A 25,930-nucleotide genomic window follows, 5' to 3' on the forward strand; every position below is an offset into this window, starting at 1 on the left:
TACACATCTCACACTTTATAAAGTGAAAAATGTAAGCAAATACATTTACAAAATGTCATTATCAAGTGGATTTAAGCATAGAACTTCCAACCTCTCCTTTAAAGTGGAAGAAATTAATACCCTCAGAAGCACCTTCTTAGATGGACAAATTCTCAGTACCATTATAATTCTAAATATTTATACTAGGTCTCTTTAAAGAATATCAGCATTTACACAATGAATTTCTCAGATAAAAAAAGTTTGTAACAGATTTAGCCAATACATGCAGAAACAAACCAAACCTGAGTTCAGTTATATACATGCCTGGGGTATGTTGATTCCTTTTCGTATCTGCTCTTGCTCCCATCTACTGAGTTCTTCATCTTGCTCCCCTGCCACCAGTGCTTCATCATCACTTCCCTCAATACCTTCATACAAGTAAAACAGACAAGTAAGGAAAAGGAGGAGATGATGCATTCATAGTAAGGGCCATAACTTAAAAAACCTGTGACCACTCCTCAGTGAGAACTCAGAGCATCTTCCTTTCCTCCTCAGGAGGAATTAAGGACATCGACCTGTGAATTATTAGCATAGGGATTCCACTTGAAAGATCCAAGGAGTAAATCTGCAATTAACTGCTGGTAAAGCCCTCTAATGTTAAAAACCTATGTATCTTACTAATTCTCATCTTCCAAGAGGCTATTTTAACTGCTTGTCAGCAAAGAGAATTCTATATCAAATGTTTTTCTTTTCACGACTATATACGTCCTAAAAACAGAGCACAGGAAAAGTAAGAATTGATCCTTAGTGGAAGTTTCTATTAGATTCAGCAGTGTGCACAGGAACATAGTTTTGTGCTCAACATTTCATAAGCAGATTCCATTAGGTAGTACTTTTTCTCAGCACAGGAATAGAACTCCAGATTGTCTGAAAAACACGTTCTTTAAAAATGCTTAATGGGAGAATTCTCAGTGAAAACAGCGTGAACGTTTATCAGCTGTCCTTCTAAAAAGGCTTTACCTATTTCCTCGGCAATCTTTTGCCTTTGGGATTTTTCCTTCACTGTAAAAACTATCCTCCTCTTCTCGTCATCATCTTCATCGTCACTGGCATCATTTTCGTCTTCTCGAACGAGGCGGCCTTTCCCCGGTTCGCTCTCAACGGGGGTAAAGTCTCCGAGCTCACGAGCCATCTGACGCTTTTTCCTAGCGGCATGAATAAAAGCAGCATCTGGAATTTCTCCTAGAGACAGATGTGTGCACCATTAAACAACCGCTGCAACAAAACGGGTATTATGATTTCTTATCACTCATCTCTGCCGCCCTACCAAATCATCTTTGCACACAGGAAAAAAACGAACACGGGAGGAAACGAATCCATACTCACAGAAACACCTGCAAGCAACTTAGAAGCTAAACATGTAAACTTTCTGACCAGAAACCCTCAAAGGTGGGATCTTCACAAAAAGTGTGGCTCTGCTTCCGGCAGCTCACACGTCATAAGAGCAGAAGCCTGATGTTCCTATAGGAAACACTCCTACAGAAGAGGAAGCCCTTTGCAGGAGCTGACTATTGCAAAGGGAGGAAGAAATTGAGGTGCGTGACTGTGTCACCTCCTGGCCTGATATTGCTCCCAGCTCTTCTTATTTTGGGGGAACAAAAAGCATCAACCATTTCAACAGATGATGACAGCTCAGAGACTAAGAAGACACCAAACCAGACAAAGTTAACATGAGCAGACTGTACAATTGAAGAGAAACAAGAAAAGTGGACCTAATGAAAAACTCTAAAATCTACAGCACAAAAGTAATGCAACTTATGTAAGTCACATAAAGAACAGTTCCCAGGACATCCACCTTATATTTGGTGAGCAGACTACCACAATTAGCAAACTAGTTTCAAAAATACTTTCTCAGACTGATTTCTTTGGCCTCAGGGTCTGACTAGAACCTCATTATACAAAACAGGTTAGGGAAATATTTCCGATCCCTTGCAGACCCGTAACTGAAACACCTGAATTAAAGAACAGATTTTAACCAACAGCAGTTAAATCTCATGTGAAGTCATCTATCACAAATCTAGATTTTCTTACAGCTTGTCATCTATTTGGGAGACAAATTCCTGCTTTTGACATCAGATGAAGCACTCTGTAGCAAAACGTTTTCTCTTGAAAGGTTGGTGAAACTGAACCCCTTTAGAAAACAGCAGTTTCTTGAATTCTCAGATGCCAGATATATTGTTGGAAACTGTTTCCTAACCTCTCATGCACATTAGTCCGCTGTAAACATTGGCTAAAGCATTTGCTAACGTATAAGACAAATTACAAAGACCAACCTGGGCGGAGAACATTCAGGGAGGACAGGGCATTCGAAAACGCCCCACCGGCTTTCGGTTTTTCATCTTCCTTCTCACTTTCAACTTCCATTTCTTCTTCACCATGCTCACTGTTTGCAGTCCCATCTTCTTGGCCTAGATCCTTATTCTGTCCTGTCTTTTCTAGTGGTGCTTCGACTGATAAGACAACAAAGTCCATGTTTTACTCCTTTTATAAAGATCACTCGGAAGTATTTTTTTTTTAAGATATAAAAACCAAAAGGAAAAATCAAATTAAAATTTTGAATGGTAATTTTATCGCTTGCGATCTAGTAAAATATGCTTTCTTAACTGTGGTTAAGTCACTGACATCCTCTCAAAATAAAATCTGACAAGGCAGGCACACCAACAGCCACTAAACATTCTCCATGTTGTCAGGTATTAAGAAAGTAAGGGAACTCGAGAACATACAGGCAACCTTGTCTCTTACATATGTGATGAGAAAGCATTGCCTGTATTACACCCAATCTTTCCACAAGAACAAACTCATCTCAAAGGAAGCTTTCATTTTCGTCTTGGGCTGGGTGTAACAACCCCTTCCATCAGGTGGGTAACATACAGATAGATACAGGCAGAAAGTACAAATACTGTGTAAAACAGTGCAAGTTAAACTCAGCTGCACATATCTGAGGTTTTAGACTCAAGCATTTGAGTAGAGAGTCCAAGCTACTGACTCAAGTAGCAGCCACAAGGTCTTTACACCATAACCACATCAATTAGGGACAGCAAAACAGACAGAAAATAGGCACACACAGCCATGCTCAAAATGCAATTTTTTAACAAGCAAGAATTAAGACCCAGGTTTTCACAGATGACCCTGAACACTACACACACAAATGACCATTTCTGCCCCACACCAATGCACAGGCAACTTAAAGATTCTAGTAAGAAAGAATTTGTGGGTTTTCTAAACACAGACAAAACCTTCAAAAAACCTTTAAGAATTTTTAAAAAATAATTTAATTAAATATAAAAAGGACATTTCCTGCATGGGACCGTGTTCAGCTCCCATACGCTTCAGCTGTACCATTGCAATCTTTACATCATAAGCCTCTCAGCTCATGCTCACAGCATTACATACTCTATGCAAAAACATAACTGGAAAAGGAATCACTACACTTTACCAGTGAGCTTCCCAAAAAACAACAGTACAACTGGAATTGAAGTCCCAGACTCTACTCCAAGCTGTGGAGGACCGTACATTGTTAAAAGATGCTTCTGCTCCAACACTTTCAGTCTGTCACCTTAATCAATCAAGTCTACTCTAAGGTCCAAGTCCTGAAACAGGCAGCTCACTTAATGACAAAGAACACCACTCTGCTCACCCCGAAAGTCTTCCTCTTTGAAAAAGATGCATTACAAGGACATATCCCGTCAGACAAGCACCAGGCATATTTTTAAACTAATATAACTCCTTCCTAGCTCAGTAAGAAACTCATTTGTCATAACCACCGCTGAAATTCAGAAAACTGATGTCTACTGACAACCGTACACAGAGCTGAGAAGTTTCATCCTTCTATATTAATTTCCACATAGGAGAGATTCAAAGAACTCTCCACCACCTTCAGAACAGCATCTGTAAGGCTCAAGTAACACACTTAATGTGCGCTTTACTTCAGCTCTAAACATGAAATCCTCTGGAAGTCTAACAATTCCTCTTGGAAACAAAAAAAGAAATTACAATACTCCATCTTTCCCACCACAAAAGTTACTATTAGTTTTGCAGTTACCATCTGTTGGAGAATTGACCTCTGTTCTAACTTTTGATTTTTCAAGATCTTCTTTGTATTCTTTCTTCAATTGTTTTACAATCTTTTTGCTGTAACTTGATTTCTTCACTTTAAAAACTTCTTCAGTTTCTTTAAAAGAGAAATTGGAAAACATTACATTAGACCCACCATCAAGTATACTTACCTATTAAATATCTTAATTTTGTACCTAGAACTTTAGAAACGCCATTAACAAACAACTGCCAGGGCTTTTCAAAGTCTATAGCATTATTTCATGTTTTCAGTATTTCTGTCAAGATTTCTAATCACAAATCTCAGAAACCAAGTTCTGGTAGTTACAAGAGAATTCCTTCTAAGACCCCTACGAGGTGCCAGGGCAAAAAGGCAGTCCGACGTGACCCGTGAACAGCAGCCACTGCAGATTAAAACAAACCCGGCACAAAGCCCCGGGGCAGATGTTCCTCAGCCAACCCCGCCGGTGCCGGGGGAAAGGGGCAGGTTGGCACAGGCGGGCCCAGCAACTCCCACCCACAAACCCCTGCCTGCGGGCCACCACGTGCAGCGAACGCAACACTGGGGGAACGGTCAGGCCCCAGCAACACAGAAGGGGAGGCAAGTGAAACCCCTACAGCAGAATTAAACCCGCTGCTCCGCGGTGCTGGGAGCGCGCTGGCCCCGCAGGAGCCGGGCCGGGCCGGGCCGGGCAAGAGCAGCGGGACCGACGGGGCGCTCCCTGCCCGCCCGCACCGCGCCCCCAGGGCCCTCCCCCTCTCAGGCGACCCCACATCACACGCGGCAACCCGACCGCCTTCAAAAATAAATAAGGGTCCCGGCTTTCTGCGAGGGCCGAGGGCGCGCGGCCGGCGGGGGCAGGCCGAGCGGCCCCGGGCCCCTTCCACCCCCGCGAACGCCGAGCCAAAGGCCGGCAGCCTCTCGTCTCACCCTCTTCCTCGTCCTGGAAGCTGAGCAGGCTGGCCCGCGGCACCTCTTTGTTCTCTCGCGGCCGCTTCTTCTCCTTGGGGCGGCCGGCCGCCGGCAGCCCGTTGCCCTGCTGGGGCTGCGGCGGCGGCGGCGGGGGCAGGAGGGCGGGCGCCGGCAGAGCCCCCAGGCCTGCCCGGTCGCCCCCCATCAAGCCCAGCCCCAGCCCGAGCGCCGCTCCGTAGCTCGCAGCGCAGGCGAAGGCCGCGGGGCTGCCGGGCAGGGCGAGGGGCACGCAGCCCGCGGGCAGCGGCAGGAGCCCGGCGCCCGCCGCCAGCGACATGGAGGCCTCGCTGGGCCCTTCCCCCCCCGCCCCGGCCGCCGCCGCCGCCGCTGCCGGCGGCTCCTGAGGCGGCTCCTCGTCGCGCTCCTCGTCCTCCTCCTCCGAGTCGTTCCGCTTCCGCACGTTCACCCTCCGCGCCTTGCGGAACATCCCGCCGGCCACCGACCGGGCGGCCCCGCGCGGCCCCGACACCGCCCGCCCGCTCGGCTCCGGCCGCCCCGCGCCGCGTCCCGGCCCCGCCCGGCCCCGCAGCGCCCCCCGCCGCCCGCGCCCACAGCGCCGCCCCCGCCGCCATCTTGTGGCGAGAGAGCAGCGCGGGGAGGCCGAACGGGGCTGTCACCGCACGGAACGAGTTCATCGCTCCAAATGCGCTTTATTGTACCGAACACACCGATGCTGGGCGGGCGTTGCTCTGAAAAAGAAATCTGCAAGTTTCTAACGCGCAGTACTTCCACAGGGCAAAGCCACGTAAAATTGGAAGTGGGACAATCGGGTTCTCGGTATCTTGGAGTTGGAAAGGTCGCTGCGATATCGGTGCCGTGGATTTCTGCAGTTCAGGACTTTTTGCCGTTTTCAGGGAAACTCTCTGCAGTGCTCGCTTGGGCACAGGAGCAAAAGGGCTTTTACACCAGCCTTATTCAGAACACTTACCACCTGGGGAGTCTTTCTGCTGTGCCTTTTGCAATCGGACATGTCTTTCTCGTACTGGCCTTATTAGCCACCACCATCCTTGTAACAAATGTGGATAGAGCCTCTCCCAAATTTTCATTCGCGAAGCCTAGCCATGATGATTCAGAACACTACAGTGGCAAAAGTAACTGAGATTTTAATTTGCTCTGTTAGAAAGCCCAAGGATTTATTAATCTCATGGTTTCTTCCCAACAAACCCCGGTTACTGCTGCGTGCTTGAATTTCTGGACACGTGAGCAGTTTGCTATCATCACAAAAGATGAAGTCAAGCTCCCCAATTTGGGGAAACTGCGGGTGTCCACATATCCAGCATGTGCTGGATGACAGGCCCTTCCCTGGGAAAATACAGATCAACTGAAATGGTCCGGTGGAGAGCCACCAAAATGGGCAGGGGTACATGTGACTGTGAGAAAAGTGTGGGGGAACCGGGCACACAGCCTGGACAAGGGAAGATGAGGTTAATACGTGGAAAAAAGTTGCCCCGTGATATCAGGCAGGCAGTGGAGCAGACTGCCTAATGAAGGTGTGCAGGCTCCATCCTTGAGAGATTTTAGGACCCAGCTGTAGAAAATGCTGAGCTGCCTCCTCTGATCCCAGAGGTGGTCCTGCTTGCAGCAGGGGGCTGGACTGAAGATCTCCCGAGCTGCCGTCTAACCAGAGCGATTCCGTGGGAGCCTCAGGTTCTTCTGCAATGGAAAGTACATGGTTATGTCTTTTTCTGTGTGAGGCACAACCTTAAAACAAAATTTACCTGCAGATTTCAATTCTCAGCTTACAATATATTAAAAAAAAATTCTAACAAGGCTTTCTAAAACAGTTGTTTCACATTTACTTTGGTCTTTAAGAAAGTGTTTACTGAACTCATCTGATGAGTCTTGTCTTAACTTCAAACACCTCCTTGTAGAGTGCTCTCACAGTCAGAACTGTCCATCCCTTACAGCTCCTCCTGGCCAAACCAGACAGACTTAAAGATGTCCCATCACTCTCTTAGCAGATCGCCAGGCCTCCCACTACTGAATATGTTAAATAACAGGGCTACCCCACCACCTCCCAGTCCTTGCCTGTCCCTTCTGAAGAGTTCACCACCATCCATTGCACCACTCCAGTTATGCCAGTCATCCCACCATGTCCCCATGATGGCAACTATGCCACAGTTTTCCTGTTGCACTGTGGCTTTCAGGTCCTTCTGTTTGCTGCCCATGCTGTGGGCATTGGGGCAGATGCACTTCAGGGGGGTTATTGATCCCAATGCCTTTCTGGGGAGAGAAGCTCCAGTTCCTGAGTGACCATTCTCAGGAGCTTCCATGGTTTCTAGCACATCAGTAACACTTTCATCCTTGCTGTTGCATGGATCTCCATTCCCTACTCTACTGAGATGGCAGACTGAAGGACCTCGCTAGCACACAGTCCCTCAACACTGGCGTGTCACCCCCAGGATTATCTCCAGTGACCTGATTTTATCCCCTCCCCCCTTCAAATCCAGTTTAACTCTCACCCAACATGCCCTGCTAACTCCTGTGCAAAGATCCTATTCCCCTCAGAGACAGGGATGTTACCAGCACGCTTGGTGTCGGCCAAACCAACCCACGATCAAAACCCCCAACATTCTGCTGCTGGGGCAGCGTGAGGAGCAGCAAAGCTGCTCAGCGCTGACTGAAACATCCAGGAGTTATCAATGCTCCGTCCAGCACAAATCCAAAACACAGCCAGGGAAGAAATGGAACTCTTCCTCCCTGCCCAATGCAGCACATTCTCCACCTCTTATTCTATGCCATGTACATCCTGCTCAGGTCCCACACTATCCAATACCCACCACCACCCTTTGCTATCATACACAGATATCATTCCCTTTGTCTGTGGACCACTCCTGTGAAATGTCCATAAAATGCCCACAAAATGTCCACAAATGTTCACAAAATCATAGAATCACAGAATGGTTTGGGTTGGGAGGGGCCTTTAAGTCATCTTGTTCCAACCCCGGGCCATGGGCAGGGATACCTTCCACTAGATCAAGTTGCTCCAAGCTCCATCCAACACTGAACACTTCCAGGGATGGGGCATATACCTGCTCCAGTGTGGCCTTCTCCATGGCTGCAGTCCTTCCAGGGGTGTACCTGCTCTGCTGTGGGTTTATCCATGGTCACACACTTCAGGGTGCTCCAGCATGACTTCCTGCACAGCCACGGATGTTTCAAGATGTACCTTCTCCAGCAGGGTCTTGTCCTTGGGCCACGTTCCCTTCAGAGATGCTCCTGCTGCAGCACAGACATATCCATGGCCACAGACACCTTGGGGTTTCTTCCTCCCACATGGACACATCTACAGGTCACAGTAAGCAGAAGCAGCCACTAATGGGAACAAGACTAATTTACAGTAAAGTGAGCACAGAAGCTTTGTGGTTTTGCTTTCCCTTTCTCCTTGGCCTCCAGGGCTGCCCTGGCCAGGCTCTCTCTTCACACCGGAGCTTTCTCCTAGTCCCAGGGCTCCCCAAGAGGACAGTGTCTCCTTCCTCTTACCAGGGTCCCCCCCAGCTGGATTCCCGCCCCCAACCAGGGGCAGTGCCACTTGCCCACTCACACTCCCCCCACTACAGTAAATCCTCTGTGTGCCATCCCAGGAAGATGCAAGACCCTTCCATGTCCTCAGCACCTCCAACTCTCATCCCCCTGACCCCTCATCACTCACAGGTATCCCCCCACATTTGGCTGTTGTCCATCTCCTCACTGGCTGATAGGGCCTCTCGTCTGGGGAGGACCCTGCTCCCGAGGGACGTGGACCCTGCTCCTGAGGGACAGGAACCCTGCTCCCAAGGGACATGGACCCTGCTCCTGAGGGACAGGAACCCTGCTCCCAAGGGACATGGACCCTGCTCCCAAGGGACATGGACCCTGCTCCTGAGGGACAGGAACCCTGCTCCCGAGGGACAGGAACCCTGCTCCTGAGGGACATGGACCCTGCTCCCGAGGGACAGGAACCCTGCCGGTGTGTGGGGTGACAGGTGAGCATGGCAAAGGCTGTCACAGGAGCAGCCAGAGGTGGCTCAGCCAGATGAGTGATGATGTTTTGGGGGTTCACTTTGGCTTGGAAGTGAGGCTGGGGGCTCAGCTGTGGGCTGCCACCCCAGCGTCACCAGTGTTGGCCCCATGGTCCCCCCTTTGTCTCTGATCCTCCAAGTGTTCCGTGCCGTGCTGTGCAGACACAGGGGTTCCCTGGGAGAGATGTTGCTGCTGATCTGAGCCACAGCCTACTGTGTCCTCAGCAGCATGAGAGAGGGATTGGTGCAAGCACCACACCCCCGGTCAGGAGCACCCTGACCCGCACCCACAAGGCTCAGGACACACTTCTGGCTGGGATCCCAAGGGGGTTGCTCCCGGTGGGTGACACAGCAGGGCAGGTCTCAGCTGGTGCCAGCACTGGGGTCTGGGTTGGTGCTGGGACATGTCCCAAGGAGGGGCTCTGGCCAGGGATGGAGCAGGGGGTGCTTTCCCCCAGCCTGCCCTGCCTCTCTCCACAGCCACCTCCCAAGCCCCACCACCCTTCCTGAGTTGGCCCTGCTCCTGCTGCCCCACCTCCCCAGGCACTCGCAGAGTAACCAGTTGCTTCCCTGTCCACAGCACCTCGGCATCTGTGGGCTTCCCTCAGGGGCTCTGCCCTCTGCGGAGCATCTGCTGACCAGGACCCGGCCACTGACAGCCCCCAACACTGGTAGGACCTCGACCCCATCAAGAAGACATCAGGATGGGTGTAAGGATGCAGCTGAGTGTGGGGTCTGCGAGGGGCTGTCCCAGGGATGGGGCCTGGCATCAACAGGGCTTGGGGGTGCAGCAGGGCTGTATTGGGCAGGTCCCTGCCCAGGTGGCTGCTCCGCTGCTCACCTTCTCCTGGCTCCTAAGAGTAGCTGTGGGACAGGGGTGCCCCCAGGAGTCTCCTGCAGTTCCCTGGACTGAGGGCAGCTCATGGGGGCTGCTGCTGGGGGCTTCTTCAGCCCCCTCTATCCTTCCCACATCCTGTGCTGCAGTGCAATGCCTGCAGCCCAGTCTTGCTCAAGGGGTCCAGGCTGTCCCACAGCCCAGGGGGGTCACAGCCCCCCACAAGCACACAAGGTAGCAGGGAGGGGGCTGGCACCAGTGACCCCAGCCCCAGTACCCAAGAGCAGGAGCCCTGCCAGGACAGCATGGTTAGGGGGGCTGCCCCATGGAACAGAAGGTGGGGCTCAGCAATGCCATGCTAGGGGACAGCCCCAGCTTCCCCCAGGTGCAGAGGGGAACGGGATGGGCCTATCTCCCCGGGGTCCCTGCACCCCAGGGCTTCCCCACGTACCCTCCTCCTCCGGGGCAGGGCACAGCCATAGGGCCAGGCATTCCTGGGCAGAACTGGGACTGACCATGGTTTTCCAGCACTTTGCCAGGCAGGGAGGGGGTCAGAAATGGATCCTGCCCTTTGTGGGCACCAGGGCCACTTCCTCTCCCTCCCTCCTCATCCCACAGATGCCCTGTGCACTCAGGGGCAGCACCATCCCCAGGATGCAGGTGACAACGGGGCAGCCTCGATGTACTTTAATAAACCCTGGGGTCCCATAGCCAGCTACAGGCAGGGCCGGGGTCGGCCCAGGCACCAGAAGCCCTGGGCTCAGCGGGCTGGCACATGTGGGGCCATGTGGTCCCCACAGCAGGTCACGGAGATGGAGGTGTCACACGGGGCTGTTGGAGCAGGGACCCTCACTGCGGGGCGCTCACCCCTCACAAGTTGCTCCCTGGTGTCAGCCCAGCCCCCCACTCTCGACAGGGGCTGGTGCTGGCTGGGGCCATCGCACCTCCCTGGTGTCCACACCGAGAGGACTGAGCACCACGCAGGTGAAGTTGGTGAGCAGGTGCTGGGTGTTGAAGGAGCTGAAGTGCAGGTCACGGCGCAGGGCCGCCCCCGAGCCCCGCAGCTCCTCTCTGCAGACCCAGGGGGGACCCATCAGTGCCCACCCTGGGCTGGGAGATCCAGGGTCCCTGCCCCAGCGGGGGCCACCCCGCTGCCTCTGCCCCCCCATGTCCCCCGTCCCCATACTCACTGCACTGTCCCCTCGTGCACAGCCCCGTCTGGGTACAGGCTCTCCACAAAGGAGCTGTTCCCCAGCCAGTAGAGCAGCGTCAGCTCTGGGAGCCCACTTGTCGCCTCGCATGACACCGTCACGCTCTCGCCTGCAGCCGGAGGGGATGTGGGGATCAGGGGGGCTGCAAGGGTCCCCACTGCCCCCCCGTTCAGGCTGGCCACAGTCACAGTCCCCCCGCACCCCTCAACAATGGAGAATGTCCCCCCACCTCATCAGCAACCCAAAATCTCGGCTGTGGGTGGAAGATGCAGCCTGTGTGTGTGCCGGGTGCTGGTGCAGGAGCTGACCCCACTGTGCCTCCCCCAACTGGGGGGCTCACTGCAGCTTCCCCATCCCTAGGCCATCCCTGCCATGGCCCCAGGGGTCTCTCACCTGGACGGGGGGCCTCTGCTGGCATCCGCAGGATGGTGATGGTGGGGAGCTGCAGGGCCATGGCACCTGGAGGAGCAGAGTGGAGTAAGGCAGGAGGTCAAGAGCGACCCTCTGAGACTCCACATCTCTGGGGTGGGTGAGAGGGCAGGGTGCTATAGAGGCATGGGAGCACTCCTCACCCAGAGGTGACTTGGCCGCCCCGGCTCGCCCAGAAACCCCCACCTACCTGCACAGAGAAGAGCCAGGGCCCAGCAGGGCAGAAGCAGGAGGAGCCAGGCAGGGAGTCCCAGGGGCCCTGCAGGCAGAGATGGAGCTCAGTGCTGGACATGCTGGGATGTTCCCCACGAGCCTGGGATGGTTCCGTCCCCTCAGCATCCTCCCAGCTAGTCACGGTCCCTCCAGCATTTCCCCCCAGCAACCCCCGGGCTCGTCCCCTCGCACCTCCCCAGTTAACCATGATCCACCCAGCGCCTCCCCAGCATGCCATGAGCCTGGGATGGTCCCGTTCCCCCCGGCATCCCCCTCCCGGGGTCCCTCAGATGGCGGCTGGTGCCCCCAGGGCTGTCCCCCCGTCCCCTCCGTACGGGCAGGCCGTGGCTCAGCCATGGGGCGGCGGCGCTCGCGGCAGCGGCGCTTTATGGGGCGGCCCCGCTTTATGGGGCGGCCCCGGGGCGGGGCGAGCGGCAGCGCCGTGACTCACCGCGAGCCGCCCCCGGCCACGGCCCCGCCGACGTGCCGCGATGCCAGGACACCGGGACCCGCACCGCCCCCGCTGCGTGTCCAGAGGGCCCGTGCCCCCATGTCCCCTGGTTCCCAGAACGTGCCCGCTGTCCCCAGCACTCCACGCCCCCTGTGCTCCATGTCCCCTACACCTGGGGCGAACGTCCCTCAGGCAAGCCCATGATCAGCACACCGTGTGTCCCACCCGCTCCTGGGCGAGCATCCATGGGCCCCCAGGGATGAAGGAGCGGGGCTCGGTTGGGCCCCGTGTCCATCACGTGGGGCACTGGCTGAGCCAAGGGGCGTCACAGGACTCTGGGACATGCGGGTTTGCCCCCTGACACTCTGGGGTCAGGGGCAAGGCAGGGTCTGCACAAGAGGAGAGGGAGGTGGGTTAAGCCCCCGGGGGACTGAGCATGCACAGCTCGTGGGGGGAGCCCTGCCTGCTGACCCCTGGGTGTCCCACCTGGGGCAGCACAACAGCTTAGCACAGAGGAACCCCCCAGGACCCAACCCAGGCTTCACGCTGGTGCTTGGCTGTGGGAAGCCTGAGCAAGGGCAGGACCAGGACCCTCTCCCCTGTCCCACAGCAGAGCCCCCTCATCCCTTGAGCCAGCCCCTTGGCAGCAGGCACAGTTTCAACAACCCACCAGTCCCATTCCCCAGCACCCTCAAGGCCAGGAGCCAGTGCAGGCACAGTCACCTGAGCTGCAGGCCCTGGCACTGCCTGGTAAAAAGTCCCTAATTCCCCAGCGAGTTTCGTTATCCCTGTTCCCAGCAGGGCAGAAAGGTGGCGGGAACAGGAATGTTTATCTTGGGGACCTGCCAAGTGCAACACGTCCCTGTCCTCCTGCTGGGATGAGGTCAGCAGCCACATCCTCCCCACAGCACCCATGGATGTCCAGTGGGCAGTGACAGGCCAGAGGCCACTCTCATGGCAGCACCCAGTGCCCTGTGCTCCTCTGCCACCCCCCTGCTCCCACCAACACCAACCAGCTGAGCTCTGGGTGCCACAGGTGCTTGTTTGCCATCCACACGATATCTGTCCCCCTGGGAGAGCCAGAAGGAGGAACCATGGCCTCACCCTGGAGCAGGGAAGACGAACAAGAAAAACCCAGCGCCATGTCTCCATTTCCAGGACTCTTATTTTGGTGTTTGGCACGACACTGCAATGTGGTTTCCCCCGAAAGAAAACCCAAATGACGCAGCAGGGCGCTGGGGTTCCCTGGGGAGGGGGGCACACAGCCCACGTGGTGCCCACAGCCACACCACTGCTGCAGCCACTTCCCAAATCCCCGGAGCCAGGAGCTGCCTCATAGCCCCTCACCAGACCCCAGTCTCCTCGGACGATATGGCTCAAGTATCTGCATGCCAAAATACCACCACTGGCCCTCGGGGGACTTTGCCCCCACCCAGTGCCAAAAGATGAGCCTGAGGCCCCTCACACCAGCAGGACTGCGGCACGGCTCCCACCGGCATGGTCAGGAGGATGCCATGGTGCAATGCCGGGGCAAGGAAATGCCAGCACCAGCCCAACCTTCGCTCCATCCCTTTTATTCCAGTGCCAAGAAGAGCAACACCCAGCGAGGAGGCCCCCACGCCCTGGGGCAGGGGCACCCACTCCTGGGCTGCTCTTGATGTACCGTCACCGTCACCCAAAAGGGCGCAGAGAGAGGAACAGCACCGGTCCCACTCCATGCCCTGGCTGACAACCCCGAACAGCCAGGGGACAACGCTGGCCTTCAGGGAGAAACATAGAAAATTTGGGAGCATATAAAAGGGTTCCCCGAGACAGAGCCCACCATCACCGTGCCAGTGAGCAGCTTGGTTCCTCCCGGCACACCCATGGCACCCAGAAGGGGACCCAGCAGCCTGGGGTTGCCAGGCATCCCTCTGTCCCCTCTTTCAGGGCACTGGGCTCCAGCCTCTCCTCTGCAGCCCCCATATCCCATCCTCGCTGCCAGCAAGGCTGCTCCGGGGTGCCAGCGTCGGAGCCGGCAAAGCCTCGGCCCTTCTCCCCATGGCCTCCCCTGGCAGAGGGGCAGGAGGGAGCTGGAGAACAGCCCCCAGCCCAAAGCTCAGCCCAGCAGGGTGCTGCGAAGGACCCGAGAGGGGCAGGGAAAGGGGACGAGTGTCTCTTTTCAGCTGCAATAGAAAGTTTTAAATACGCTCATTAAAATAATTGCTTTTTAAAAAAATCCTCCCTCAGCTCTGGCAGGAGGGGCCCCAATGCTGCTGTCCTCAGGGGTGGCCGAGGTCCTGAGAGGCGATGGAGCAAAGCCAGCATCCCCGGTGGCAACTGTCCCCGGCCCTGGGCACGCGTCCTCTCGTGGCTCTGCGGCTCCCCACCGCCTGCGCTTACTCCAGCCCCAGGATGTAGTTGATTCCCTGGACCAGTCCGATGATCACCGGCTGCCAGGCCACCAGGTAGCGCAGCCAGTCCAGCAGCTGCCCATACATTACGTGAGGCCTCTCCCAGCTGGGCAGGAAGGAGTTAAAGAGCCATGGGGAGATGGGTGAGAGGAGCACGGCCCACCCAGGAGCCACCCAAAGGTGCCCCAAAGCAGGGACAGAGAACACAGGTGCCCAGGGAGGGACGGACACCGGCACCCAGGGAAGGACAGACAGGGGTCCCCGCAGAGGGAAAGCTGTGGCCAGGCTTGCCTTGGGTTTTGCAGGGTCTCTGCCACTGTCATGGGCTGCAGTGGCTTACCCAGGGTAAGATGAGCCCCTCACCCCTTATGTGCTCTACCCACTGCTCTCCTTCCCACAGTGCTGGCTCCCAGCAGAAGAAAGGATACGGATTACTGAACATCCTCTTGAGATCCACCTTCTCTTTGCAGTATGGACACGTCTGCTTCTTCCCAACAATGCACCAGCCACGGATGCAGAACTCATGAAACCTGGGGAGTGGCAGGTTAAGGGGAACTAGAGGAAGAGAGGCACACATGACTGAGCGTGGAGGGAACCACCAAGCCTAAGAAAATCCCCCCAGGCCAAGGAAACATCCCACTGCATGAGGATGGTGCATTGCACAACCACAGACCTTTCATAGAAGGTGCAGCAGCTTCCAGGGACAGCAGAAGGGGCTCACGGGGCAGCAGGATGGGACCAGGGAGGCAGAATGATGGCCTGACCAATGCATGGGCACCGGGGAGACTGAAACCCTTCACTGATGGTGCCCAACACTGGGAAGGTTCAGACAGTCTGGGAGAGCTCTGTGAATGGTGTGCATTTTGGAAGCCTTCTTCAAAGGCTTCTTGGGGATTGACAACATATTTATGGAATTTCTACCAGGATCTGACTTACTGCTATGCTCTGTCACAAGGAAGTGCACAACTGAGCACTGCCTGGGGAAGTTAGAGGGAAACACGAGGTGGCTGCAACCGACTTGCCACGCACAAGGGTGTCACTGAGTAAACAAACTTCCCCCAGAATCTCTCTGCTGCTCAAACCAAGGGGGAATGCCAGTGAGTCAGCAACGGGAGTCACTCCCTTGTCAGCCCTGGAGCCATAGGTCCAGGGGTGCCCAGCCAGCCCTTACCCCAGAGGACCACCAGGAGCATAGACCAGCTCCTCTGACAACCACACAACCCCGTGCTGCCATAGTCCCAGACTCTGCACGAGTCAGCCATAAATCTCACAAACAGTTCCTAACAGTTAAATTTAGGTCATGAGTTTTGCCAGCATGACCTTTGTCTAGGCCCAGTTTGGAAACCACCTTGCAGGCAGTAATGCATGCGGTGCCAGAGGACATTCCACTTCCAGGCTGAGTCACCACAGAGAAAAAACCCTGACCCATCTCAGCTGGGGCTGAGCAACAACCAGGACTTCCAGTTTCAAAACCCACTTCACATCAATCAGCTGATGGGATGGGCTGAGTGACTCCAGGGTTCTGGAAACCCTGGAGGAGTTCTGGGAAAGGAGGAAGCTGCCAGGTTGTGATCAGAGCAGGCAGTGACCAGCAGTGCTTGACCCGGGGGCTGTTTTCAGAGGGAGGGCAGCAGTGTTTCCCCCTGATTTTTCCTTATGGAGACTCAGACAGGACCCACCGCACTGGGTCTCTGATGAGGGGCCAGCATGGCACAGAGCAGGGCACGTCCCAACCTCAGACCATCAGAGCTGCCACTGCCAGGCAGATAGGTCACAGTGGATTTGGCAAAGGCAGGTGGAAAGTGAGGTGCAGCTCCATGGCCGAGCAGAGGGAGCTGGGGAGGGAAAGAAAGAGGAAATAACCACTTGTGACGCACATGGAGGTGGCAACCAAGTGATTTCATGGATGCTGAGTCAGTGAGGACACAGCCATGGATCACATGCAAATTCAGCCAGACAGCCCCAAGTCCCAGGACGGGCATTTCTTCACCCACTGTGGGAGAAGCCGTGGGGCAGGAGCTGCCTGCTGCCCACCCCAGCGTGGGGCCAGCGAGGCGAGGGGCTGGCACCTGCCGAGAAGGATACACGTGGTTGCAGGAGAGGCGGTAGGTGTTCTCGATGATCCCCTCCTCGTTGACGTCCACAAAGATCTGCTGGCCACAGACGGCGCAGACGCTGTCGGAGAGGTGCTTGGTGGGCATTCCCGAGGCGCTGTAGAACTGAGCGAGGGCAGAGCAGAGGGAGAGCGGTGACAGCGGGGGGGCACGTGTCCCACGCCCGCGGTGGCACGGCTAAGCTCTAAGGAGGGCTGGGGGCAGCACCCCGGGAGTCGCCTCGGCCTTTGGGGCTTAAAAACCCTGTTACAGGTCCGGCTGTGGGAAACAACTACAACAGGACAGGGAGCTGCTCAGTGATGCAGTGGCCCATCACATCCCAGCCCCACGCACCCCCTTCCCATGCTGAGGGACTTGCTGTCAACCCCAGCTCCCTAATCCCTTTCCACGGGACTCTCTCCAGGCTCTTGTCTTCAAATTTGTACCTATAACCAGGATTATGCCACCCCAGGAGGAGAATCTTGGCACTTGCCCTGCTAAATTTCACATGGCTGAAGCTTGCCCAGCTCTCTCGTCTGTCCAGCTCTCACTCCTAAGAGGCCACAGCCTCTCCTGGTTTAGTATCATCAGCAAAAACATGCCTCCCTCAGAGTCCTGGCACATTTTTGCTCTGAGCATCTGACAGAGCCCTGGGGATCTGAGAGAGACCTGAGCTGTGCCAAGGCGTTGCAGTGTGGCCCGTGAGAGGCTGGAGCAGAACCTCAAGAAGCAGCAGCAGAAAGCTCAGAAAGGAAGAGGAGGAGGAAAGACAAAGTCCAAGACCCTAGCTGAAAAGAAGAAATATGACCTACTTCACTGGTGTCTTATGTCACTTATTTTTAGTGGATTGGGTTATTTTGATACCACATGAGTGGGCTACAGATTTTGGGCCACCAAGCCCTCTGTCCACAGGGACAGCAAAAGTCTCTGAACAGCCTGTGCCAGTGCCACACCACGCTCCTGGGGAAGTACTTCTTGTCCTTCTGGGGCTGAGGGGACCCAGCAGAGGCTTCACTCTTCAGGAAGGCTCTCAGAGCAACCCTTGCTACGTTATAGCCAGGGACCCTTCCTTGAGGGGGAAGTTTGATGCACTTTCCCGTTGGAGGGAGGCCAGAGCTGCTGCCGGGACCAGCATGTTCCAGGCTCCCCGATACGGGGGATGACTCTGGCCTGGGGGACAGCCCCTGGTGAACTCACCCCAATGGTCGAGGCCATGTAATCCGCACACATCTCGGCAAAGTCCCGCTCCAGCACTCCGTAGTAAAGACCGTAGAAGAGGAGGGAGATGCCAAAGTCCATGGCATCTTCTGGTTTGATTCTACAACAGAAAAGCCCAACCATCAAGAGGGTTTTTTGAGGGCAAAGCCGCTCTTATCATATTCCAGAGAACATACGATTCTAGAGAATATTCCAGAGAAGTGGTCAGCCTCTCTAAACATGAAGCTGGCTTGGACTAGACTCCTCTGCCACCACCTCTGGGCTGGCTGCTTCTTGCAGGTACAGCTTCATCAGTATAGCAAAGAAAATCCCACTGCTGCCCCCGGACTGGACACTACAGAGCTGAGGAAGCTGCCGACAGCTGAGCTGGAAAAAGGGTTCTCCAGCAACCTGGACCAGTTCAGGTACCAGCACCTCACCCATGATCCTCTCAGGAGCAAAAGGACACCCCAGTAGTCTCTTTGGTGCCATTAATCAGTGGCATGTTAGACCCCATTGCCCCAGGAGTGGGAAAGATTCACTCACCTGAATAATAAGTTAAGACCAAAGAGTGTAAACATGACAGCCATGTACCCCACGATCCCAGTTGCATAGCTGATCTTGTATATTAGTAGAAACCATTTATAAACCAGCCTGTAAAGAATTAAAACAAAGAATTTAACAATTTCATTTTTTCCTGAATGAAACTGTGCCAATCACCCAAAGAGTTTTATTTCTCAAACCCACAGTGTTTTTGCAGACACATCGCCTACCCCTACACATGGGCAAGAGGTTTACATTCCTAATTCAACCTGCCATGGGCTGCTCACAGTCTTGACTTCCAAACTAGAAACCTCAGGATCTCGGAAGGCCATAAGGAAGCATGCTGCACACCGGGAATGCCCTGGGTGAGGCTACCAGCCCACGTGGAATCTGCCTTTCCACCACCCACCCGGGTACCAGGTGCATCGGGCTGGCTCCCAGCAGCCACTAAAGTCCTTCACACCAGGCTCCCAGGATGCAAAGCATAACACAGTCATCTGTGACAGGGAAACTGGAAAAAACTCCTTGTAATGGTTACTCTGGGGCTGAGAAGTTTCCTCAGGAACACACGGACGAACCTGGGTGTTGTCTGTACCAGAGGCTTTCGAGTTGCCCTGAAGGTGACAAAAGCTGTGACTGCTGAGAAGAGCACCCAGATCACCAGGAACCGCCACCAGTACAGCTTGATCGTGAAATACAGAGGCACTACCCACATCTGGAAGAGGGTCACCATCTGCAGGAACAGAGGAAAGGCACTCGGAGCTGGTTCTCTGCTCCTCAGACATCAGAAACATCCTGACAGTCGTGGCAGCCATTCTCTTGCCTGCATCAAAGGGCCCTGAAAAGCACCAGGAAACTGCAAAGATTTGGTCTGTGGCACCCAGAAAACAGCTCAGAGCTCGGCTGAGAGCATGAGTCTGATGGGGTGCAACTGAGGGAGCTGGGGGGGCTCAGCCTGGATAGAAGGAGGCTCAGAGGGGACCTTCTTGCTCTCTGCAACTCCCCGACAGGAGGGGGGAGCCAGGTGGGGTCAGGCTCTGCTCTCAGGGAACAAGGGACAGGACAAGAGGAAATGACCTCAAGTTGTGTCAGGGAAGGTTTAGGTTGGATATTGGGAAAACTCCTTCCCTCAAAGGGTGATCAAACCCTGGCACAGGCTGCCCAGGGCAGCGGTGGAGTCACCATCTCTGGAGGGATTTAAAAGACATGTGGATGTGGCACCTGGGAACAAGGGTTAGTAGTGGGGTTAGCAGTGCTCGTTGGACTCCATGATCTTGGAGGGCTTTTTCAACCCAAATGGTTCTGTGATTTTGTGAGGGAGTCAGAGGCAGCAGTCAGGTGATTTCTGGTAGCAAAGGATAGAGCTGGAGGGAGAATGCAGAGGAACCATCTCCAGAGTAAGGTACAGGAGATGGTCCACCAACCAGTTGTTGTAAGGCAGCTTCATAAACCTTTGCCTTCCCAGGGTCCTGACGCTGCAGCCACAGACAGGTATTACACAAGGTGAGAAGGTTTTGGCTTGTCTCTGCGCTCCAGCCTATTCCCAAATGGATCTACAGCTGTGCAGCTGAGCTCTCATGGTGCCAATGGAGGGAAACGGGCAAGCAGGTTCGGTTCAAAGTTCACAGAGGAATACAGGTACTCCCAGGAAACATTAATTATGACAATATTATCATTACTGTTATGACAAGGAAGTCAGAGTGAAGTTGGTTTAGTTAAATAACAGACCCAGCCACCCAGCTGGTGGCATTGGCAAGTGGCAGGTCTGCTCGGCAGAGTGCTGCAGGAACCATCAAACCCAGGGTCCTGGCAGCAAGGAGCTCCCATTGCTTCCGAGGAAGCATCCACAAAATGCAGCTTCCCTCTGGACAACACCTGAGATCTGCTTGTCAATCCCAGGTGCCAAGGCACCACGTCACACGGAGTTATTGGTATCGCTTCCAGCGAAACCTGAGGCCTTCAGGTCCACCCATCCTCACCCCTACTTAAAATCCCCCCATGCTGCTGGGAAGACAAGGGAATCCCAACACCAGACAATAGGAAAACCAGGAACACACTTCTCATTGTCAAAAGGAGGGTGTCAGTCAACGCTCACATCCAGCCTCGGGCGGAACAGCTGCGGGGGGGTCACTTACGTTGTAGGAGCGAGGGTGCCGCTGCTTCCACTGAACCAAGAGGAGCTGTGCCACCACCAGCGTGGCGATGAGGATGAGGACCATCTCGGCGTGCATGGCCTCGTGCCCGCGGTGCTTGGCGTGCATCCGTGCGTGCTCCACCCTGCAACAACCAGGAAAAGGCGGCTGAGACTGCACGGTGGGGGACAGACACCTCGGGAGAGCCGGGAAGACCAGACAGAAAAACAGCCCAAAGAAGAATCGTGGAGTCAGGGGCTGTGAACAATCCACAGGAGGAAGGACGAAAGGTCGCTCTGGGACCAGCTCATTTCTACGCCGTGAAAGTCAAGAACACCCAGCCCATCCAGGTGTGAATGAGGTGGAGAACTCCCACTGACCTACCTGAACTAACGAACATGGAGTGTACGGTCCACGTAACTCACAATCCCAGAATGGGCAAGGCTAGAAGGGACCACTGGTGGGGTCATCTGTTCCAACCTCCCTGATGAAGCACGGTCCTCCTAGAGCACACTGCAATGTCTGACCCCCTGAGTGTGTGTCAATTCTCATTACCAAACTCTCAGCCCAGGTTCAGAGCCACTAACACCATTCTCCCTCTTGCCCAGCAAGGGAAAGGCTGCAAGAGTCAAGGGTGGGGGACAATTGACACCTAACAAACCCCCCAAGTACCAGCAAATCGCTTCTCTCCACCATGAGCATGCTGGAACAAGTGATTTCCAGACTGATGCTCGCCAGATACCTGGGGTTTCTTTGCAGCTTGTGCTGTTTGACCAAAAAGCAAGGTGGAATTAAGAGCTGTGACATCCTTATGTCTTGGCCTCCAGGTGATAATATGGTTTAAATTAGAAGAAAAAAAATCCAAACGCAATAAATATGCCAAATTCTCTGATTTTAAGTCATCCTCTAAAAATTAACACAGAATCAGGGAATGGGTCAGGTTGGAAGGGACTACAGTGGGTCATCTGGTCCAACATCCCTCCTCAAGCAGGGTCATCCCAGAGCACATGGCACAGGATTGTGTCCAGACAGTTCTGGAATATCTCCAGTGAGGGAGACTCCACCCCCTCTCTGGGCAATCCATCCCAGTGCATGATCACCTGCACAGGGAAGTTCTTCATGTTCAGGTGGAACTTCCTGGGCATCAGTTCCTGCCTGTTCCTCTTGTCCCATTGCTGGGACCCCCGAGCAGAGCCTGCTCCATCCTCTGCCCCCTCCCTGCAGACACTGACACACACTGGGGAGGGCCCCTCTCAGTGTCTCCTCTGGAGGCTGAACAGCCCCAGCTCCCTCAGCCTTTCCTTCTCCCAGAGATGCTCCATCCCTTCAGCATCTCTGCAGCCTCTGCTGGACCTGCCCCAGGAGCTCCATGTCCCTCCTGTCCTGAGGAGCCCAGAGCTGGACACAGCACTGCAGATGTGCCTCATCAGGGCTGAGCAGAGGGGCAGGATCCCCTCCCTCAACCTGCTGGCAATGCTCTTCCCAGTGCCCCCCTGGACACCACTGGCCTTCTTGGCCCCCATGGCACACTGCTGGCTTAGAGGGAGCTTGTTGTCCACCAGGACCCCCACGTCCTTCTCCACAGAGCATCCTTCCACCTTCCAGCAGGTCGACCCCCAGCCTGTACTGGTGCAATACCGAGAGACCAGTCTCACTGTGATTTTCAATAAACATCTGGCTGAAATTGGTTTAGCTTAAGGAAAAGGAGGACTTTTGAGGCCCCTTACTACAAGGCAGACACTGAGGGGCTAGAGTGTGTCCAGAGAAGGACAACAGAGCTGGGGAAGGGTCTGGAGCACAAGATTGATGAGGAGCGGCTGAGGGAGCTGGGGGGGCTCAACCTGGAGAAAAGGAGGCTCAGGGGGGACCTTCTGGCTCTGCAACTCCCTGACAGGAGGGTTGATTGAGGTGGGGGGTGGTTTCTTTTTCCAGGTAACAAGTGACAGAACAAGAGAAAACAACCTCAGATAGTGCCACAGGATGTTTAGGTTGGGTATTGGGAAAATTTCTTCACAGAAAGGATTGTCCAGCCCTGGCACAGCTGCCCAAGGCAGTGGGGGAGTCCCCATCCCTGGAGGGATTTAACAGAGGTGTGGATGTGGTGCCTGGGGACACAGGCGAGTGGTGGCCTTGGCAGTGCTGGGGGAATGCTTGGACTTGATGGTCTCAGAAGGCTTTTCCAACCTAAACTATTCTGTGATTTTAATATTTAGCAAGTAGTTTAAAAGAAAAAAAACATGCCTTTCAAGACAGTTCATACTTCCCCTCAGCAAAAACTGCTGACCCTGTCCTCTCCCACTGTGAACACAGCCTGTGCTGCCAGTCGCTCCGGCCCGGAGCAGGAGCTCGCTCGAGCTGTCTGCACTGATTCACCTCCCAGCACACTCACCTCCATCTCTCCTCTGGGGACAAGTGCGAGAGGTCAACCTAGGGAGACAAGAAAAACACCCATGAAATCAGCCACTGGAGTCTGGGAGCAGCAGCAGCACCACAGAATGGGTAACTCGTTCCCTTCCCCTTCCTGAGCAGCGCGGTGCCGGCTTGTGCCCACAGGAGCAGGACTCTGTGTGCCTGTGCTGCCTGTTCACCACAAGAAACACAGCACCCAGCTCCTTTATCTCCTGGTGAGACCCTGAGCCGTGCAGACAGCCATCCTGTGAGACCTCCAGGATTGCTCTCTGAGAACTTGAAGAAGGGATCTCTGGATTCGGATACTTTAAATAACAAACCTGGATGTGCCCATGGTGACAGCACAGCCCAGAGTTGTCCTTCACCCTCCCAGGCTGCACAGGGAAAGCAGTGAGCCCCCCTGCTCCTCTGCCACCTCCACTTCCCTATTTTACTGGAGCTGAGGCTCTGCCCACTATCCCACACCACCACTACCAGAGAATTGGTTTAAATCCCATGTTCACAACCCTGCCCGGCATCTCGGGGCACGGAATGGTCATCCCAGTGTAGCCAATGCAAATGCAGTCCAAAACCCCACCAGGCTGCAGGACAGGGGACAGTATCTGCACACCAGCAACGAAATAGTGCTAAAAAAAAATTTCAAAATCACAGAAAAGGAAAGATTTAGCCCTTGCTTTGCTGAGATGGCTGGAAGTTCCTCCCAAACGTTACAGGCAAGAGCAACCCAAGAGTGACAGGAGCTGCTGTTATTAGTGATGATTGACAATGGGCTCACGTAATCCATCTTCTCCAGTGAGATTCTGTGTGAATACTCTCCCTTTGGGACAGGGGAAGAGTGGGGGGAGCTCTGACACTGCATTTCAGCTTTCACTTGGAGCTTTATATAGAATCATAGAATCACAGAAGGGTTTGGGTCAGAAAGACCTTAAAGCTCTCGTTCCTATCCCCCTGCCACGGGCAGGGACACCTTCTACTAGAACAGGTTGCTCCAAGCCCCATCCAACCTGGCCTTGAGCACTTCCAGGGACAGGGAGTCCACAGCTTCTCCGGGCAAAATCTTTACCTTCACAAAATCTTCACCTAATTGCTGAGGACCCTCCAGCCCCAATCGTGTCCCCACACGGTCTCACAGACTGGGCAGCACACTGACCCACAGCACTAGGGAGGGAATCCCGCTGCTCTGGGTCCCGTTGCCTTTTCTTGGTGAGACAAACTCAGATTAAACCAAGAGCAGCTCGTCTGGGGCGGGGAATGTACACACGGGGTTTAGAAATCCTCACGGGGCCAGAAACACTCCAGCATTGCCCAGGCATTGGGGATGGAAATTGGAAACAAGCCACAGCAAGGACTTTGATATCACTCTGTCCTGCACACACAGCAGAGATGTGTACACAGGAACAGGCTCCACCTCGCCCCACTGGGTACAGGGCCGTGGGCTTGGCTCCAACCTTTACCCCAGGGCTCTCCCTGGCATGGCACAGCCCTCAGCCTCGCCTGCCCGGGGCACCACTGCCAGCACAGAGGTGTGTCCCAGCCAGCAGCTCCCATCGCAGCCGGGCTTGGCTGAGGGCACACGCAGCTGCCCTGCTTCCCCTGCGGTGCCTAAGTACACCCCAGGGTGAGGAGGCAGGGAAGACACAACACACAGCAGCAATCTGATGCCTGATGTGGAACATCTGCTGAGCTTCACCCCAGAGCGACACTTGCGAGACATTCAGCTCCTGAGGCCCTTGAGGAGTACTTCAGGACCTAGATGCAAAATCTAGAGCCACGAAAATCCGTGTTGGAGCTCGCTGGCTTGTGTCAGAACCCGTGGGGAGGCGGTGACAACCTGACACCGACACCGAGAAGGGTGTTTGTATCGACCAACGTCCCCGAGTGCCTCTGCTCCTAAAACAGCCAGTCCAGATCCATCAGTTCAGTTGCTGTGACACAATTTGGAGCAAGAACAACTGTTCTGATACAAACAGGAAAAAAAGAGATTTAAAAACTAGTCACTGCACGCAGGAGAAGCTGAGAAACCCCAAGCACTTGTTGGCTCCAGTGTAGGTCGATCCCTCTGCAAGCTCCAGGAGTCACACAGGTGCTTCCACTGCCTCCCCCCAAGAGATCCCTGCTCCCCCCAGGCTCTGGCCCCATCCTTGCTGAATAAAGATGTTTGACAAGCACCTTCCAACCACATCAATTTTTTTATCCCTATACAGTGGCTCTGCTCACTCCTCCGTACCACACCAGCAGCCACGCCATCCACAGAGTCAGTCCTGCCTTGGGAAACACTTCCCAGCCTCTTTGCTTCAGCATCTTCCCCAGCAGCCCCAAACCCTGTGGAAATCCTGCTGACATTCCACAGAGGTTCCTCCAAGCTGTGCTTCCAAGCCAACCACGGATCCACAGCACCAGACACAATTTTGCCTCAGTCACAAGGACTGAGCTTCACCAGATTTCCCAGAGCTCAAAGCTCCTGAAATAACTTTATTAAGGGGGGCCAGGACATGACATAAGGGATGTTGGGAGGCATCTGATGGCTGTCAGACAGGACTTGGCACAGCAGCCCCCCCAAGCCAGATCTTCCAGCTAACCCCTCCTTGATCTGCACACTCTCTTAGCACAGAAGTTTTGGGTTGGGGCTAAAAATGAACAGTGATGGTGAAGGAAGCACCTGGGCTCACCAGCAAGCATTTGTTCTATTTTTAGTTTGGGGTTGTCTTATTTTAATACCCAGTTTTTGGGTCTCTTGGGGGGTTTTGGGGTCTCTTCCTATCTCTGACGACAACATTGAAGAACCTCTGCTTGTAAATCTCTACCAGGGGGGTTAGACAAGAACAACGAGGGTGAAGCAGCTGAAGATCAGCTCTATCAAGTGTTGAGCACCAGCCCACTGCTGCTGCAGCTTCCTCCAGCTGCCACATAACACAGGACCCAGTGTGCAACCAACTACAGCTCTTAAAAAAGCTTTTT

The 25,930-nt window shown here is 54.4% G+C and overlaps 3 protein-coding genes across 4 annotated transcripts in view; all 3 read right to left on the reverse strand.

The window, feature by feature from the left end:
• Positions 1–5,549, reverse strand: part of PAXBP1 (PAX3 and PAX7 binding protein 1) — a 22,651-nt gene extending 17,102 nt beyond the window's left edge. The window contains exons 1-5 of the mRNA XM_017836003.1: positions 5,024–5,549; positions 4,082–4,210; positions 2,313–2,489; positions 1,000–1,221; positions 304–407 (exon numbers count right to left, since the gene is read on the reverse strand). Coding sequence (XP_017691492.1) covers positions 304–407; positions 1,000–1,221; positions 2,313–2,489; positions 4,082–4,210; positions 5,024–5,492 — 1,101 coding nt within the window. The 5' untranslated portion in view covers positions 5,493–5,549. The remainder of the gene's footprint in view (positions 1–303; positions 408–999; positions 1,222–2,312; positions 2,490–4,081; positions 4,211–5,023) is intronic.
• A 543-nt stretch (positions 5,550–6,092) lies between these two features.
• On the reverse strand, positions 6,093–12,500 carry IL18BP (interleukin 18 binding protein). Of its 2 annotated transcripts, XR_001878259.1 has the most exons (6): positions 12,419–12,500; positions 11,732–11,800; positions 11,506–11,571; positions 11,092–11,221; positions 8,098–8,380; positions 6,093–6,718 (listed from the first exon to the last, which is right to left on the reverse strand). XR_001878259.1 is itself a non-coding variant. In XM_017836002.1 (5 exons), exons 1-5 carry the CDS (start codon positions 12,498–12,500, stop codon positions 10,792–10,794), a joined length of 528 nt encoding a protein of 175 aa, XP_017691491.1. In that variant the 3' UTR covers positions 10,288–10,791. The 2 variants fall into 2 exon arrangements, 1 of the variants encoding a protein (XP_017691491.1); XM_017836002.1 differs by lacking the exons at positions 6,093–6,718; positions 8,098–8,380 and adding an exon at positions 10,288–10,972.
• Positions 12,501–12,524: 24 nt separating this feature from the next.
• RNF121 (ring finger protein 121) overlaps positions 12,525–25,930 on the reverse strand; it is a 15,665-nt gene continuing 2,259 nt past the window's right edge. Inside the window, exons 2-10 of the mRNA XM_017836000.1 lie at positions 22,953–22,990; positions 20,567–20,708; positions 19,010–19,164; positions 18,435–18,542; positions 17,889–18,009; positions 16,684–16,817; positions 15,027–15,128; positions 13,310–14,704; positions 12,525–12,594 (exon numbers count right to left, since the gene is read on the reverse strand). Of these exons, the coding sequence (XP_017691489.1) occupies positions 14,584–14,704; positions 15,027–15,128; positions 16,684–16,817; positions 17,889–18,009; positions 18,435–18,542; positions 19,010–19,164; positions 20,567–20,708; positions 22,953–22,990 (921 nt within the window). The 3' untranslated portion in view covers positions 12,525–12,594; positions 13,310–14,583. The remainder of the gene's footprint in view (positions 12,595–13,309; positions 14,705–15,026; positions 15,129–16,683; positions 16,818–17,888; positions 18,010–18,434; positions 18,543–19,009; positions 19,165–20,566; positions 20,709–22,952; positions 22,991–25,930) is intronic.

Source organism: Lepidothrix coronata, unplaced genomic scaffold, assembly GCF_001604755.1.
Source record: "Lepidothrix coronata isolate B3197 unplaced genomic scaffold, Lepidothrix_coronata-1.0 Scaffold268, whole genome shotgun sequence".
NCBI classification, from domain to species: Eukaryota; Metazoa; Chordata; class Aves; order Passeriformes; family Pipridae; genus Lepidothrix; species Lepidothrix coronata.